Consider the following 18,031-nt stretch of genomic DNA (forward strand, 5'->3'; position numbering starts at 1 on the left):
AGAACACTGCAGAAGGGATGATGTGTGACTTCAGATGCAAAGTCATAGAGGACAAGGACACAGCCACCTTCTTGGATTTCTCACTCTGTGGAAGGGCAGTGACATTCCATGAGACAAGCAGTCCTGTGGTGAGGCCCATGTCAAGAAGGCCTGAGATCTCCCACCATCAGCTACAGCCAATTTGTCAGTCATGTGAGTAAACCACCTGGGACGTGAATCCTCTCGACTTAACCACCTCTTCAGGTGGCCAGAGCCCTAGCCCAGGTCTGACTGCAACCTGATGAGAAACCCTGAGTAGGAAGACCTGCTTGAGCTGCTCCCAAATTATTGATCCACAGACACTATGAGAGATAATACATACTTAGTGTTCTTTTAACCCACTACATTTTGGTTGGCTGTATTTATTACCCTGTAACAGATGACTAATACATCTCCTGCGATCAAAACACTTCAGAGGTTCCCCATTTCTCTCAGAGAAATATCCAAAGTCCATAAGGCCCGTGAGGCCCCTCACATTCTTCCCACCCCCATTACCTCTCTAACTCCCTTTTCTACCACTCTCCTTCTTTCCACCTCAACCACAGCTACAGTGACTTCTTTGCCCTTTCTCAAATCTGCTTCAGGGCCTCTGTACTGGACACTCTCTCTCCACTCCCACTCCCTCCTCCAGGCCTTTACTGAAATGTCTCCCTCTCAGTGAGGACTTCCTTTCCTAAACTGCAGTACCCCCAACCTTCACACACACACACACACACACACACACAGAGTCTCTAGTCTTCCTAGCTCCTTAATTTTTTTTTCCTTAGCACATATCACTATTTCATATACCATATTTGTCATCTATTATCTGGTTTCCCTTTCTCAGATGTAAGCTAAGTTGGTGCAGGGGTTTTTGTCTGTTCCCAATGTCTAGAAGAGTGTCTGGTTTACAGTAGACACTCCATGAAATTTGTCAAATGAATACACCAGTGTTAAGAGTATAAGAGTGTAATAGTACCTTTAAAAATGCCTCAAAGATAAATCTTTTGATTTATCTTTATTTTTAGATCTCTACCCCCACTTTAGCCACTTCTAAAATTTACTACTAGAAAAACCTTTTCTTTCCTGAAGAACTGTCTCACAAAAATAGCAGTTAAATAGGAAGCTATCCTAACCCACTGTTTGCCTTTTCCCTTGTGAAACTCAGACCAAAATTGAAAGTCATCTATAGTAACTATGTGTTCTTGGCATCTAAACTCTGTTTTGTTTCATCTTGACTTTCTTAATTTCCTAGGTTTTTTCCTTTGTTCCTATTATTTTATTGTTTTTATTCTATATTGCTTCAAAGACTTTATGAAATTAAGTAAATTATAAATACAAATGTAAGTAAGTATACTAGTCTTTTCTTAAGCTCACAACAAATTATTACAGGTATCTTTGATTCAGTTTATTATAGTTACAGAATTGTAAACTTTTCAAGGAATAAATCTTTAAAATCAACAAAGGTAATATTTTTATTATTTATTGGGATATTCTTTTTTTTCTTTTTTTTTTTTTCTTTTTTTTTGAGACAGAGTATCGCTTTGTCACCCAGGTTGGAGTGCAGTGGCTCAATCTCAGCTCACCTCCCAGTTTCAAGCGATTCTCCTGCCTCAGCCTCCCAAGCAGCTGGGATTACAGGCGCCGCCACTACACTCGGCTAATTTTTTGTATTTTTAGTAGACATGTGGTTTCACCGTGTTGGTCAGGCTGGTCTTGAACTCCTGACCTCAAGTGATCTACTCACCTCGGCTTCCCAAACTGCTGGGATTACAGGCATAAGCCACTGTGCCCAGCCTGGGGTATTCTTATTGTAAAACATTTTACATGAAAAATATACTTTGAATCAGGAAAGAAACATTTCAACACAGCATCATTATTTCGCAGTAAAATGGCACATTTTTCTTAATTTCAGATTATTCTTGGAAAATTTTGTTTGCTTCTATGATATAATAAAATTCTGCTTGAAAATTATGTGTTAAATTGATTCCTTCTCCATTTCCAAAAAACAGAGGAAGGGTTATTTTAAACAATAAAGTGGTTGATTATGTTATCCAGTGAATCAGCAGGTTTTTTACTGCCTTCACCAGTCATCATTTCTCATTATACACAGAGATCCTCAAAATGAGCAGCAGATACACTCAGTCTGTAGGATCATTTAGCAACTCGGGGAAGGAGGGTAAGTAGCCTAGATTTTTTTAAAGTTCCCACACCCAAACATCTCAAAAGATCATAAAAAGATAAACAAGTGTTCAGAGATTAAATATGGAAAATATTGGTATTGGTTTTGATTCTATAGACAAAAATAAAATACCACTTGGCAGTAGATTTCTCACTTTTTAAGTATTCTTGTATTTGGTGAATGGGTAAAAAGATAGTCAAATGAGTTAAATATACATTTAAATAAATGGGCAAATATGTATTATCAATTATCAGTTATCAACCCCATCAATTATTTCATCATATCTAAATATATATAATATATATTCCTCGGCCTGTGAAGTAAACCAACCCCATCAATAATCTCATTGTATTTAAATATCTATTTAATATATAAATATTCTACATTAATATATTTAATATTTAATATGTTGGTCAATATTAAATATGTTTAATAAAGACATATATTTAATAAATAATAAATATATTTATATTTCATGTTTGTATACAATATTAAATATATAAATATATATGCAAATATGATAAGATCATTTAGGGGGTTGGTTTCCTTCACCAGGCTGAGAAAATAGTTTAACTGCCATAAAATAATCACAAATTTAAAATAATGACATTTTCGCACACTATTTTCAGAGCAGTTTTAGATTTATGAAAAAAATCGAGGAGATAGGAATAGAGTTCTCATATAACCCCTCTCTACTCTCTCACAGTTCTCCTATTAGTAACATCTGCGTTTGAGTTGTACATTTCTTACAGTTGATGAACCAATATTGGTACATTATTATGAACTAAAGTCCATTGTTTACATTAGAGTGCACTCTGTATGTTGTATGGCTCTATGGGTTCTGACACATGCAAAAGGCCCCAGATGTAGTGTATCTAGGTTAATGTTCTATACGAGCTTGAGAAGAATGTGTATTTTGCTGCAGTTGAATGAGATATAACTATCAATTAAACCCAGGTGATGATGGTACTGTTCACTTCTATTATATTCTTACTGATTTTCTGCCTGTTCGATTTGCCAATTACTAATAGAGGAATACTGAAGACCCCAACTGCAATAATCTATTTGTGTCTATTTCTCCTTGCAGTTTTACCAGTTTTTGCCTTACCTATTTTGACACTCTGTTGTGAGGTGCATACACAGGATTGTTATGGCTTATTGGACAGCTGGCCCCTTTATCATTATGTAATGGCCTTCTTTATTCCTAATAATTTCCTTGTCTGAAGTTTGCTTTGTCTGAAGTTAAAATAGTTATTCTAGCTTTCCTTTGATTAGTGTTAGAAAAATATATTTTGTTGGGCGTGGTGGCTCATGCTGTAATCTCAGCACTTTGGGAGGCTGAAGGGGGAAGGTCTCTTGAGTTCAGGAGTTCAAGACCAGCCTGGGCAACATAGTGAAACCTTATCTCTACAAAAAATTAAAAATCAGCTTGTTGTGGTGGCACATGCCTGCAGTCCCAGCTACTCAACAGACTGAGGTGGGAGGATCACTTGAGCTCAGGAGTTCGCGACTGCAGTGTGCCATGACTGTGCCACTGTACTCCAGCCTGGGTGATAGAGTGAGACCCTGTTTCAAAGGTTAAAAAAAAAAAAAGGAAAGAAAAGAAAAATATAACTTTCTCCATTCCTTTTGTGTCTTTATAATTAACATGGATTTCTGGTAAACAACGTAGAGTTGATGCCTGTATTTTATTCAGTCAGTCGTTGTCTTTTAATTGGTAGACCATTTATATTTAGTGATTCTCGATAGAGTTGGATTAATATTTCCCATATATTAATTGTTTTCTGTTTGTTGCCCTTGTAATTATTTCCCTTTTTTGTCCTCCCCTCTTCATATGGTTTGGCTCTGTGCCCCTACCCAAATCTCACGTGGAATTGTAATCCCCATAATCCCCACCTGTTGAGAGAGGGACTTGGTGGGAGGTGATTGGGTCATGTGGGTGGTTTCCCCCATGCTGTTCTCGTGATAGTGAGTGAGTTCTCACGAGATCTCATGGTTTTATAAGGGGCTCTTCCCCCTTTGCTTCCTCTCACCTGCTGCCATGTACAACATGCCTTTGCTTCTCCTTCGCCTTCTGCCATGATTCTAAGCTTCCTGAGGCCTCCCCAGCCATGCAGAACTGTGAGTCAAACCTTTCCTTTATAAATTACCCAGCCTCAGGTAGTATCTTTATAGCAGTCTGCAAATAGACTAATATACCTCTTTTGCTCCCTTTTCTAGTTTTAACTGAGCATTTTATATGATTCTATTTTCTCTCCTCTCTTAGCATATCAATTATACTTAAAAATATGTTTTTAGAAATTGTCCTAGAGTTTGCAGTACACATTTACAACTAAGTCCACTTTTCAATAACACTATACCATTTCACAGGTAGTGCAGGTACTGTATAAAAGATTATTCCCAGTGCCTCTCTCCTGTTCCTTAAAGCATTGCTGTCATTTATTTCATTTATTCATAAACTAATATCACCCAATATATTACTGATATTATTATTTTGAAGTTATCTATGCGATCAATTAAGAATAAGAAACAAATTATAGGTTGGTGGATTTTTCTTTCAACACTCTAAATATTTCACTCTACTCTCTTTTTGCTTGCATGGTGTCTGAGAAGTCTGATTAATTCTCATCCTTGTTCCTTATAAGTAAGGTGATAGTTTTTCCTCTGACTCCTTTCAATATTTTCTCTTTGTTTATTTTCCACAATTTGTATACAATATGCCTACATGTAGTTTTTTTAAAATTTATCTTGCTTGGTGTTATCTGATCTTCCTGGATCTGTGGTTTGATGTCTGTTATTAATTTTAGAAAGTTGTCCACCATTATTAGATACCTAGATATCTATTATTTATGTACCTTCTGCTGCTTTCTTTCTTTTCCTTCTGGTATTGCTATTACCTGTATTTTATGCCTTTTGTAATTTTCATACAGTTCTTGGAAATTGTGCTTCTTTTTCCTATTCTGTTTTCTGTTTCCATTTAAGTTTGGGAAGTTTCAACTGACATACCTTCAAGCTCACTGATTCTTTTGCAGCTATCAAAAGTGATTCTCTTTTCTATTGTAGTATTTTTTGTTCTCTAACATTTCCTTTTGATTCTTTGAGTTTTCATCTTTCTGTTCATTCGTTCTTGCACTTTTCCCAGTTGATCTCTTAGCATATTAGTCATAGCATATTTTAAATTTCCAGTCTCATAATTCCCAAATCCCTGCCATATCTGAATCTGGTTCTGAGGCTTGCTTTGACATTTCAGAGCTGTGTTTTTTCTTGCCTTTTAGCATGCCTTATAATTGTTCATTGAAAGTGAGGCATGATGTATCAGATAATAGAAAACAAGATAAGTAGACCTTTAGTTTTTATGTGTGTTGGGCCAGAAGTTAGACTGTGCTTAATGGTTGTTGTAGCTGTAAGTATCAGAGGCTTCTATTTTCTCTAATATCTTTCTTTTTGTCTCCCCTATTTGTTGTCTTTGGGTTTTCTTAGAGACTCATTTTTAAGCAGAGTCTGTGTCTTGCAACTCTCTCTAGTTGTGATCCACAGTTATTATACCAAAACACTATTTATGTGGTCGTAAGATATTGGAGAGTTGATACATTCTATAATGTTATGATAAAATCTCTATTTTTTAATTCTTATTTCTTTTTAAACAATTTTAGATTCAGGAGGCACATGTGCAGGTTTCCTACATGGATAGATTCTGTAATGGTGAGGTTTGGGCTTCTAGTAAACCCATCACCCAAATAGTAAACATTACAGCCAATAGATAATTTTCAATCTGCTCTCCTCTCCCACCTTTCCCTGTTTTGGAGTCCCTAGCATCTATTATTTTACCTTTATGTCCATGTGTACCCATTGTTTAGCTCCCACTTATAAGTGACAACATGCAGTACTTGATTTTCTGTCTGAGTTATTTCACTTAGGATAATGGCCTCTAGCTCCATTCATGTTGCTGCAAAGGACATGATTTCACTCCTTTTTATGGCTGCATAATATTCCATAGTTTATATATACCACATTTTCTTTATCCAATCAACTACTGATGGACACTTAGGATGATTCCTAATTGTGAATAGTACCCCAATAAATATATGAGTGCCAGTGTCATTGATTATAACAATTTCTTTTCCTTCAAGTAGATACCCAATAGTGGGATTGCTGGGCCAAATGGTACTTCTATTTTCAGTTATTTGAGAAATCCCCGTACTGTTTTCCGTAGGGGTTTTACTAGTTTACATTGTCATTAACAGTATATACGCATTCCCTTTTCTCTGTATCTTTGCCAACATCTAAAACTCTGTTTTCTAGTTGTCCAGAATCCCTGAGCTGTGAACTTCATAAGGGTTTCTTCTTTTGTTTTTCTCCTTATGTGAGAAATAAAGTGTAGAAGGTGTTCAAACTGTCTAGTTGCCTTTTCTCTAATTCAGATAAAGCTCTGGGGTAAAGTTTACCTTGAGGACAGGCTTTTGTTTCTGAGTATATTTCAAATAGTTATTGTTTTCCTCCCACATGCCAGAAAAAAGAGGAAACTTTTGTCCTGTCTTCTGAAAGTAAAACTCATTAATGTGTGGATGCTCCCATATGAATGACTCCCACTGTCTCTGAGTTTTCAACTCTCAAGTTAGTCCACACTCAGCCTTCAGCAATAGGCCAAATACTGTATAAATGCCCCCCTATCCTTTACTGGCTCCAGTGGCTTTTGCTGTCCTGATAAGCTGTAACTCTCCGTATTCACCTATTTCTTCAGTTTGCAAAGAGGTGGCATGTCCTATGACATCAATTCTCTGCAGATCTAAAAAGAGTAGTTGATTTTTGATTTGCTCATTTTTTTCTTGTTGTGATGATGGAAGTAGACACTTTCACACCTTTCAAATGTCAGAGCAGAAACCAGAAGTCCTAGTAATAATGTTATATATATCTTTTGACCACATAAAAGGGGGAGGTGCACAGGTCTTATTATTATCATTTTACATATAAGAAAACTAAGGTTTAAAGAGATTAAATGAGTTTCCATGAGAAATATTGCTAACAGACGAAGCTAAAGTCAGAACCTGGATCTTCTAGTGTCTGCCAGGACTCTCCCAATACAGACCATTCTGTTTAGGCATTCATGTATACGAAACAATTTGAAAGAAAAATTTTAGTTTAAGAATAGAGTCATGCATGTTTGGATTTGCTCTGTGGCATAATGTAAAAGGCAATGGCCTAGCATATCCCTAATGAATCTTCTCAGGCCTAATTCAGCCCCCAACTCACTTTTAGACTTTAGAAATTCTCAGCAAATGCTGACACAAGCTTCAGTTTCTCCATGTGAGTGAAGCAAGAATAAACCACATGATCTTGTGACCATGAAGTGAAACAATTCTAGGTTGGATTTAGGCCCTATATTTTTGGAAGCAAGTTTGTGTATGTGTGTGTGTCTTAGGTGTGCATGTGTGGAAAGGGGAACTGATTTCTTCAAAATCTTTCTGAACTGCTAAATTAATCCTCTTCCTTAAGTGAAAAAGCTTTGCTGCTTTAATTCTTTAAATGAAATGTTATTTTGCCTTCCCATCTGCTCATCTGACATGATAGTCTATGGATGTGATTAATGTTTAAGGCAGAACTTCCTTCTAGGAAATGTCATCTTTTAACAGTCCTTGTGTTTTCTTCTTCCTGTGAATGCTACACCCATTACCAACCACTGGATGGTCTCGGGTTAAATAGCACTTCCTCAGAGAAGGCTTCTTTGAACTCAGACTAGCACAGAACCTACACTTCCCCTTTCCAACTTAAAGTTTGCATCATTTGGTGTATGCGAACCCACATGAAGAGATGTTTTTTTTGTTTTGTTTTTGTTTTGAGAGGACTCCCTCACTTTGGGAGGGCGAGGTGGGCGGATCACCTGAGGTCAGGAGATCGAGACCATCCTGGCTAACACGGTGAAACCCCGTCTCTACTAAAAATACGAAAAAATTAGCCAGGTGTGGTGGTGGGTGCCTGTAGTCCCAGCTACTCAGGAGGCTGAGGCAGGAGAATCGCTTGAACCCAGGAGGCGGAGGTTGCAGGGAGCCGAGATTGCACCACTGCACTCCAGCTTGGACGAGAGCGAGACTCCATCTTAAAAAAAAAAAAAAAAATACAGATAAATGGCCTGTACAGATAAATGGCTTAGGTGCATCTATAAAGAATTAGTGATTACAAGTGAAATCTTGTAATGTCACAAGAAATGTTAATGACGTCAGTGGTGCAGATGAATTTCTTAATACCAAGTGGAAAAATTCACTTGAGATAATCTTTTACAATGGTGTGAAATTCCTCAGACTTTTGTTTTATCCATAAACTGCACAAATAATACCTCCCTCTGTGACACTTAGAGAGGGTGACATGCTGAGAGTTTCCTGAATAATCACCTCTTGAAATACACAAAACTCTTCTAGTTTCCTGGTTGACCGACCCAGGGCTTGACGACTCCTTTTGAGCCACCTGACAATTCAGTCCAGCACAGCAACTGAAGGAAGGCGTTCCCCAACCTGCTGTCCTATGAAGGCCTCTAGGTCACCGGTGCTAAAGCCCTCCTTTCTCCACCCTCCTTAAGTGGAGGTAAACGTCCCAGCAGGAAGTCAAGGCTGGATTGGCGCTCTTCGCGAGCACCCTGGGAACGGGAGTCTGGGTCACGGGTGCTAGAGCCCTACCCTCTCCTCCCGGCCAGTGTTTGGGAAATTGTCCCCGCAGAAAGTAAAGGCTGGCCAGGCCGCCCCCAGCACGTAGAGGGAATGAGTCAGGCTCCGGCTCCACACTGGCACGTAGTGGGCGGATCGCGCCGGCGCTGAGTAGGAAGGAGCTTCAGCCGCCAGCCCGGAACGCAGTGAGTACAGCCACTCAAAGGAAAGCCAAGTCGCTTTGCAGGGGAGCGTCTCATGATTTTTCAAAAACGTGCTCATGGTTAAAAAGAAAAATCAAGGCTCGGAATAAATACATTCAAGCACTGTTAATTTTAGCCCAAAGACAGGCGGTACTTGCCTGGAGATTTGGGAAAATATGAAACTAAAAATGAAATTTTAGTTGGAGTGGAGCAAGCAGTATTGATCAGAACATACCAAATACGAATTTTTTCAAAGTCTGCGTAGAAGTTTAAATTACTAGGAAAAATGTAAAGGAGAAGTATTTACTAATAAATGAAACAAAAGTAATAAAATAAAAATGAATTAATATAGTTTGACAAAATATCAGCGAACGCTGAAAAGAAAACATTAAAATAATGTTTGAGACTTTTTAGGTTTTGTGCAGGAAGAATTGGGAAAAATGTGCTGGATGGAGTGATACTGCTTTTCTTTTCTACAAAAATTTCATTATTTTAGAGAGCGATAGAGCCTTTTTAAAGACAGTAAGTTATTGCCAATTCACAATGAAATAAGATCACATGCTCTGAAATGTACAAGAGCTGCATGCAATAAACTTCATTTATCTATAGGTAATAACTGATTGATGTTTATTCAGTAGTCGAAATGCACCTCACGCACTCTAATTAGCACGTCAAATTATTCTCTCCGTTTCAGAGGTGTAGGGCCTTTGTGGAGCCTTCTCAATAAAATAATTTGCCACTCTTGAAGGTTAGACATTCTCTTCTATCAATGTACACATAAAGGTTTTGTTTTGCTTTGCTTGTTGTGAATTAAAATGGGGAGAAAATGATGTGTTAGCTATCACCCAGTCATGTGTCTTTTTAGTCATAGGTTAGCTTTTCAAGACACTTCCTGCATCTCTGACCTGTTGCACCTCTGTTATCTTGGCACCTCTGTTATCTTAGCAGCAAGCACCTGCCTCAGCTGACCCTTGAGCCATAACCCATGTAAGTCACTGCAGGGCTGAACCTCTCTTTGAGCCTAACAGTAGAATAATAATTATTTTTGTTGAATAGTGTTAATGTGTGAATGTTGAAATGTGCCTCAGTGTGTCTTCCTCAACCACATCCCTATAGAGGATGTTTTCTTAATAGCAATGTGTTTTTGTTTTAAGAAAGTCCACACAATTTCAAATACACATTTTCTTTACTAAAGTTTATTGACCAGTTTTGAAGTGATCCTTGTTTTCAGTTAAACTATCTTTAATAATGGTAAATAACATTTTGTAGGTTGTTGTATATTTAATATTCTCTGCAAGAACACATAAGGAACAATACATGGGCCTTTAAATATTTGTCATTGTGAAATAAAATAACAAGGAAAGGTGATTTCAGGTGTACTTTATTCAATACATATATACAAGAAGTTATTACTATAACATTAAATTTGCAGGAAAAAAGAAACCACTGGATTATTCTGCTTCTATTCCAGAGGGCTTATTCCAAAGGGCCAGTGTGCAAAATATGAATCCAAGATGGCATTGTGGAAAGACGCTGTACCTCCTGTGATAAAATTACTTTGGTGGTGCTTTTTTCTCATGTATCTCGGGAAACTAAAAATCTGAATTGTATTCAGTGGCCTTTTCCAAATGGTAACTTTATGAAAAAATGTCTAATTCTTGGTTATTTGTGGTTTTAGTCCTTTCTTCATAGAGAAGCTAAAGCTGTTAAATAAGCTTAGCAGCGTTATCCACTAAAACTTTCTGCAGTGATGGAACCTACACAGGAGAATTTTTTTTGTAATGTACTAAAAATTTGTCTTCAGGGCTTGTTCTTTTTAAATTGTAGGCTAGTGATCAAAAATATTTGGTGATAGAATAAATTAACATGAAGTACAAACATTATATATAGTTGTGTAATATCCTATCTGCAAAAAGGAGTCTTAGCGTGCTTTTGAAAAATTCAATAAATATAATATGTTAATCACAATTTGGTCACAGATTCACGTCTCAATTGTTTCATTTTTTCTTTTATTTCAGAAGCTCCTGAAAAGTACATCAAGCCTAAAGTGAACCAGCTAACTCATTAAGACTGGAATCATGAGCAATAATGGAGCAGACCTAACCTTTGGTTACATCTCCTGTTTTGTAGCTATCCTTTTGTTTGGCTCAAATTTTGTGCCACTTAAAAAATTTGATACTGGTGATGGTAATTATTTTTCCTTGATTGTTAACGTTATATTATTTTTTAAAATGAAGTTCCTTTTTTGGTCTTTTAAAAGTATAGCTACAAAAATAAATCATGTTGATCTTGATACCTAGTGAATAGAGCTTAAAATTAGTCATTTGGCAGTGCTCATACCAATTTGTCTGAAAGTCAGAATAGGAGAACCATTAAGGTTGTTTCACGGTAAAGCTAGGGAGGGTACAGTCAGGAAAGCTCTTGGGCCATTATATGAATGGAAGAAATTTATAGTCAGTTCTACTAATAACACTTGTTTTGAAAACATGAATCTTCAACATGATTGATATATTAGAGAACAATGTAAGCATAACAGATTTTTGGCTTGCTTATGTGAAATTTTGTCCCTGAGAAACCTCTAGATAGGCACAGAAAACTGCACCTAGATGAATAAAGATGTGTGATAATACACACAATGCACGCAGACACATGTACAATCTTCAAATATTGACCAGCTCCCTTAGTTCATCACGTGGTTATGATGTATTCCACCCAACCACATCACCTGTCCCAACTCCTCACCCAATACCTTCACAGTAACTCGTAAGCTGCAACCCTTTGGATGCTCACTTCCAGGAGCAAACTTCTGGTCTTTTTCAATTAAAATGCCCTATTTATTACAGCATTCATGTAATTAACCAGTTAACCAGTTAAAACTGTACTGCTATTTTAATTGGGTTGAGTGTTGTTCTCCTAGCCCCATTTTCCCATTATGCTCTGTAGTTTTTACTGCATGATTTTGCATAGTGCAGTGATTTCAAGGAATGCACATGTTACATTATAGCAGAACTGACTAATGTGAATTTTGGGGAAGGAGAAGCAAGAGTTATTTGTATTTGCCTGACTTCCATATTAAAGCCAGGAGAAGGAATTGAGATTCATGGTGAACACATGTTGGGAATTACTTCCTTGGTAGTATTTATCACCTGACAGCAGTTGTGTTATTTCCCCAATTCTTTGTCTTCGTGCACTTAGAAAATAGGATTACCTCCTATTTTCCTCCAGGGCCTTTCTTCTCTTTTCCTCTGGAGTTAGGACAAGAATGGGAACTACCCGAAGAATAAAAAAATGGGTAGAGAATCTAGCTTTTTTAGTCTTCCACAATTAGCTTTGTGATCCTGGGCAAATATTACCAGCTCTGCTGTTTTCAGTTTCTCATTTGTAAAGTGAACAACTTATAAAATGAAGTTTCTTTTCATCTCTGTGATTCTACTCTTTTTAGTTTTTATTTTTCATTTTTTTGGGGAGATAGAGTCTCACTCTTTCACCGAGGATGGAGTGAAGTATCATAATCTTGGCTCACAGCAACCTCCACCTTTAGGGTTCAAGTGATTCTCATGTCTCAGCCTACCGAGTAGCTGGAACTACAGGCACACACTACCACACCCGGCTAATTTCTTATATTTATAGTAGAGACGGAATCTCAAGGGCTGGTCTCGAACTCCTGAGCTCAGGCAGTCCACCTACTTCGGCCTCCCAAAGTGCTAGGATTACAGGCCTGAGCCACCACGCCTGGCTGATTCTACTCTTTTGTCATGGAGATTAGCAGCCATTTTTTCTCTCTCCTCCATCATGAGATTGAATCCAAGAGGGGCAACAATCTTCCAAAGTTAGTGCCAGAAGTAATACATTGAGTTTTAACTGCCTCAGTATTTCTTTCAATGTCAACTATTTCCTCATCCTTTTAATCTCTAAATCCTTAATGATGCAGAAGCCTCAAAAAGGTACAGATACACCTCATCACCATCACAGATATCCTCATCTTCAGATAACTGGAAAATGGCAACTCAAAGTATAGAAAGCAGAGTAACCTTGACCTAGATAGCTAATTCTCAGGCATTGAACTCTAACTGTATGAGGCCTATGTGTGACCATAAATGGCTTTATTTTTATCCCAGAGGTGGCATAAATGGTCCCTGAAGGTTTACTGTTGTGCTATTCCGAAGCACTTACTGCCATATTTTGGGAAGCAAGAGTACTCAGTGTGGCATCTGAATGAGAATATACACTCGGTCTTGCCATCACTCTTGGGCAGAAAATTCTTGATTTGTCTAATAGGAGAAAAAAAGAATGTTAAGCCAGAGCACACCGTGTCTAAGCCTTGGAGTCAACCTGGGTTTAAATTCCAGCTCAACAAACTACTAGCTGTTTGGACACGTTGCTTAATTGCAGGTTCATTTTCTCTATCTTTGAGCTAGGGTTAATTATGTTGCAGAGTAGTCATAAGAATGAAATGTGCAAAGTCCATGGCATATGGCATTTAATAAATTGTGGCCATTCCTGTAATATCACCTCATAGATATTCCTGAGCACAAATTTACTCAATTCAATTTGAACCACTAACACTGAGTTTGTTTATTTCTAGGAATGTTTCTCCAGTGGGTCCTTTGTGCTGCCATATGGTTGGTTGCCTTGGTGGTCAATCTGATATTACGTTGTCCAAAGTTTTGGCCTTTTGCAATGCTTGGGGGCTGCATTTGGGCAACAGGTAATGTCTGATATAAGTTATACTTTTAGTATGTAACATAATGATAAAAACAATTCTCGTTCACAATAGGAGGAAATAGCGCAAACAGTGATTCTGAATAACCCTTTGTCATAGATACTAGAAATTAACTAGTTTCTTGCCTTCACATGCTCAATGAATATTTTTGGTGCCTTACCTGATTTGTTCCACCTGATTTATTCCTCTTAATGACTTATTTTTAAGTTCCTGGTAGAAAATTATTATAGTAAAAACATTTTAATTATTCTCCATCTATTCAAGCATAGCTCATATATTATTTTAATGTGTTCTGGCCCTTTTTTCTAGCATGTTTATCAGAAAATATTTATTAAATAGTAATCTCTACTAATATAATTGTTAGGACTTAATCTAATTAGGCCAATTCGAAGATACTATCATTTCAAAAGGGCTGGTTAACAGAAAAGCAAAGCAAACAAAAATCTTTCTGTTGCCTTATCAGTACCTGAAATTATATAATTAGAATTCATACCTTGGCTTGGTCAATCAAGAAATGTTTCCCTTCAATTAATATAAATACACCCCAGGAGGTCTTTTTTTCTTCAACAAAGAGAATTCCAAGTATCAATGATCTTTAGAAATAATTTGCATTAAAAGCAAATAAATGTTAAAATGTTAAAACTTTATTAAAAAATTAAAATGAAAATTTATTTATTACCCACTTAATTTGAGTCTCTGAGGAGTTAAATGATTTAGTGAAGTTCATAAGTTAGAAGATAAAAGAATTGGCTTTTAAATTTCCACCAGGATTTACATATTATACCTCACTTATACCTCAGTATGATTGCATGTCATATCTAACAGGGGGAGAGGAACAGACTAAGCATCCATCCATCCTGCAGCTCTTTATAGCCACCAGAGCATTTCTGTTCACCCAGCAGGTTCCACTGGGTGTCAGTGGGGAAAGAGTCCAATTTGAGATATGTTGCAGATGTGGATGCTATAGGTTGGAGCAACTGATAGCATATAGGACATAGCAGAATGGGAGGAGCCAATGATAATGTAGAGATTTGATTATAGGTGATTAGGAGGGTGGTGGTATTGACACATATGTGGAAATAGGAAAAAGAACATGTTTGAAAGAGAAAATGATGGGTTCAGCTTGGCACTTTCTGAGCATGAACATCCCGATGTTTCTACCATAGAGAACATCTGGTTGGAGATTTCTTCTTGACAGTTTGGAGAATAATATTAAAACCCTAAAGTAGGTCCAGGTTAGAACTGTAGCACTGGGAACACGCGCCTTTAGCTGGTAGCTGAAATTGTGAAATTAGGTCAAGTACCCAAAGGACAATAAAGCAAGGGGACAAATATGTTCAAGGGAAAATCTTTAGGGGGTACCTTATTCCAGAAGGAATGATGAAAAACAGTAGCCAGAGAAAGAGCTAAAGAGAAAAACAGGAGGAGAATCAAGAGATGAAGATATCATGGAATCCTAAAGAGGTAACCTTTTAAGAAGAGACTGTAGGACTTGATACAAAAAAAAAAAAATTATGTATTTGGCCCTCAGTGACCCTCAAAACATAAGAGAATGAATGTAGAAATCCAGAAGATAAATCAGCAATCATGGAAGAGCAAATTCTGGGCCTGTTTTATGGCCAAATACTTCTGCCAGTATTTGGCCCTAGTTCAAGTCTAAGAGGATGGTCACTGATAATTTATCACTGACAGCTTCCATGAAGAATCACAGAATAGAGAGCTATGCTAAGGGTGAGAAACCTCTGTACAATTAGGAATTCAACATTTTCTTTGTAGACTTTTTTCCTAAGCCTAGTTCTTTTAGCAGTCATACTCATAAATTTAATGCCAAAAATGTGGTTATTTTACTTAAAAAATAAGGAACTGTGCTTTACTAAATTTGTCCAAATCCCATGCACTTCAGTTGAAGTTAGAATAAAAACTAATTCTATTTATAAATGTATTTTCTATATGGAAATAACATGTTTCTTCTGTATATTACATCTACAGGGAACATTGCTGTTGTCCCAATTATCAAAACCATTGGTTTAGGCCTTGGAATCTTAATCTGGGGATCATTTAATGCCTTAACTGGCTGGGCAAGCTCAAGGTAATTCAAGTCAAACTAGTTCAACTAAGATTTCCTGCATCCATATTCTATGTAAGGCAAGTGATTACCGAGAGGAATAACATATGATTCTTATTCTCACAGAGTTTATAGCTGGTAAAACATACACATCAAATATGCCACCTTCTATTGCTATTTGCCCTAAATTCTTAATAAGTGATCTAGATATTTGATCAAGATATAGTGTAGCATTAAATCTGGGAAACACAGGTAGAGAGAGAAAAAGGAAACTGATGTTTATTGTCCCTTTCTATTGTGTGACAATTTGCTGGACATGTTCTATGCATCGTTCTCATCTCACTTTCACAAATACGTGAGGTAAGCACTATCTTATAAGAGAGTAGATATAAAAAGAGATTAAGTAACTTACTGTAGGTCACAGAACTAAGAAGCTAGGATTCAAACCCAGGTCTTCTAGTTCCAGAGCACATATTCTTTCCTCTAGAGCAGGGTTGGCAAAGCACGGTCTGGTTTCCCAGCCATTTCTATAAATAATGTTTTATCAGAACACAGCCAAACCCATCCATTTAAGGATTGTCTATGGCTATTTTTATGTTACAGTGGCAGAGTTGAGCAGCAAGGGAATAACTGACCCACAAAGCCTAAATTATCTACGATCTGGCCTTTGAGAAAAAGTTTGCCAGTCCCAGCTCTAGCGTTGTGTTGTCCAATAGTGTAGCCAGAAGCCACAGGAGGCCATTTATATTTAAATTTAAATTAATTAAAAGTTGATAAAATTAAACCTCCAGTTTTTTGGTTGCACTAGCCACATTTGATGTGCTCAGTAGCTAATGTGGGGAGAGGCTACTCTTTTGTGCAGTGAAGATAGAGAACAGTCCCATCATTAAACAAAGTTCTATCAGACTGGTGCCCTTGGTCAGTATTAAGATTAACATTCAAATCAATTTTGGGAAAATGAGTGGAATGTAGGGTGTTATTCTCACTTTACCTTTTGGATTCCCTTTCCACTCAAAGCATTATAACCACCTCAAAACAACAAAACAAACCAACTTACTAACTTCCAATACATTCTCTCCCATCCTTCCCCCATTCCCCACCTCCTGCTGTTTTCTTTTTCTTTTCCTTCTTTTCTCCTTTCCTCTTGCCCCTGGATGGTTCTCAGTGATTCTTGGTAATGATCACGGCAATGTCAGGCAGGAAAAAAAAATTGTGGTGATGACAGAGTAGGGATATTTAACCTAGAAGTTTTTTAAAAGTCTACTCCAAATATTATACAATATTGTAACCAATTAATTAACCTTCCATGAGTCAGGTGAACTACTTTTTCCTACTTCTTTTTTAGTCTTAGGAAAGAGACACTCACAAGTACTTTTATGTATACTAACTCATTTAATCTTTGTAACAAACTTATAAGGTAGGTATAATTATTATCCCATTTTAAACATGGGAGGCTGGGCACGTTGGCTAATGCCTATAATCTCAGCACTTTGGGAGATCGAGGTGGGTGGATCGCTTGATTTCAGGAATTCAAGACCAGTGAAACCCTGTCTCTACTAAAAATAGAAAAATTAGCCAGGCGTGGTAACAGGCACCTGTAGTCCCAGCTACTTGGGAGGCTGAGGCAGGAGAATAGGTTGAATTCAGGAGGCAGAGGTTGCAGTGAGCCAAGATCATACCACTGTACTCCAGCCTGGGTGACAGAGCAAGCCTCCATCTCAAAAAAAAAAAAATTTTTTTTATTTAAAAAAAATTGGAAATTGAGGCACAGTGAAGATAATTAACTTTCCCGAAGTCACAGCTAATAAGTGAGAGAGCTAGCATTTGAACCCAGGAATCTGGCCCCGAGTCCATGCCCTTAAACATTATGGTGAAACATCTTAACAGTATTTAATTTGATGTGACTTTCTGGATTTTCAGGTTTGGCTGGTTTGGATTGGATGCAGAAGAAGTATCAAATCCGCTGCTAAATTATGTTGGAGCTGGGCTATCAGTAGTAAGGTACACAGTCATTTCTAGTGATTTTGCTGTTCTTCAAAACATGGAGAGTGCTTTTTTAAGGATCCTGCTATGTTTACATTTTTTAAACCTACATTTCATAAAATCCACATGCTTGTTCCTCAGATTCTTCATTTACAATGACTGGTTTTAGAGGACAAAAAGTGCCAGATTTGGGGGCAGGAGCCCCAGCTTTAGCTCTCCAAA

General features: G+C 37.3%; 1 protein-coding gene across 4 annotated transcripts in view; it reads left to right on the top strand.

Moving 5' to 3' along the window:
- Positions 1–97: 97 nt before the first annotated feature.
- The window catches only part of TMEM144 (transmembrane protein 144), a 53,653-nt gene continuing 35,719 nt past the window's right edge, over positions 98–18,031 (top strand). For 2 of the 4 annotated variants that reach the window (XM_009448440.5, XM_016950992.4), the window contains exons 1-6: positions 8,662–9,041; positions 9,904–10,025; positions 11,057–11,225; positions 13,624–13,746; positions 15,751–15,850; positions 17,747–17,827. In XM_009448440.5, coding sequence (XP_009446715.1) covers positions 11,117–11,225; positions 13,624–13,746; positions 15,751–15,850; positions 17,747–17,827 — 413 coding nt within the window. In that variant the 5' untranslated portion in view covers positions 8,662–9,041; positions 9,904–10,025; positions 11,057–11,116. 4 annotated transcript variants of the gene reach the window in all.

This window comes from Pan troglodytes, chromosome 3 (genome assembly GCF_028858775.2).
Source record: "Pan troglodytes isolate AG18354 chromosome 3, NHGRI_mPanTro3-v2.0_pri, whole genome shotgun sequence".
NCBI lineage: Eukaryota > Metazoa > Chordata > Mammalia > Primates > Hominidae > Pan > Pan troglodytes.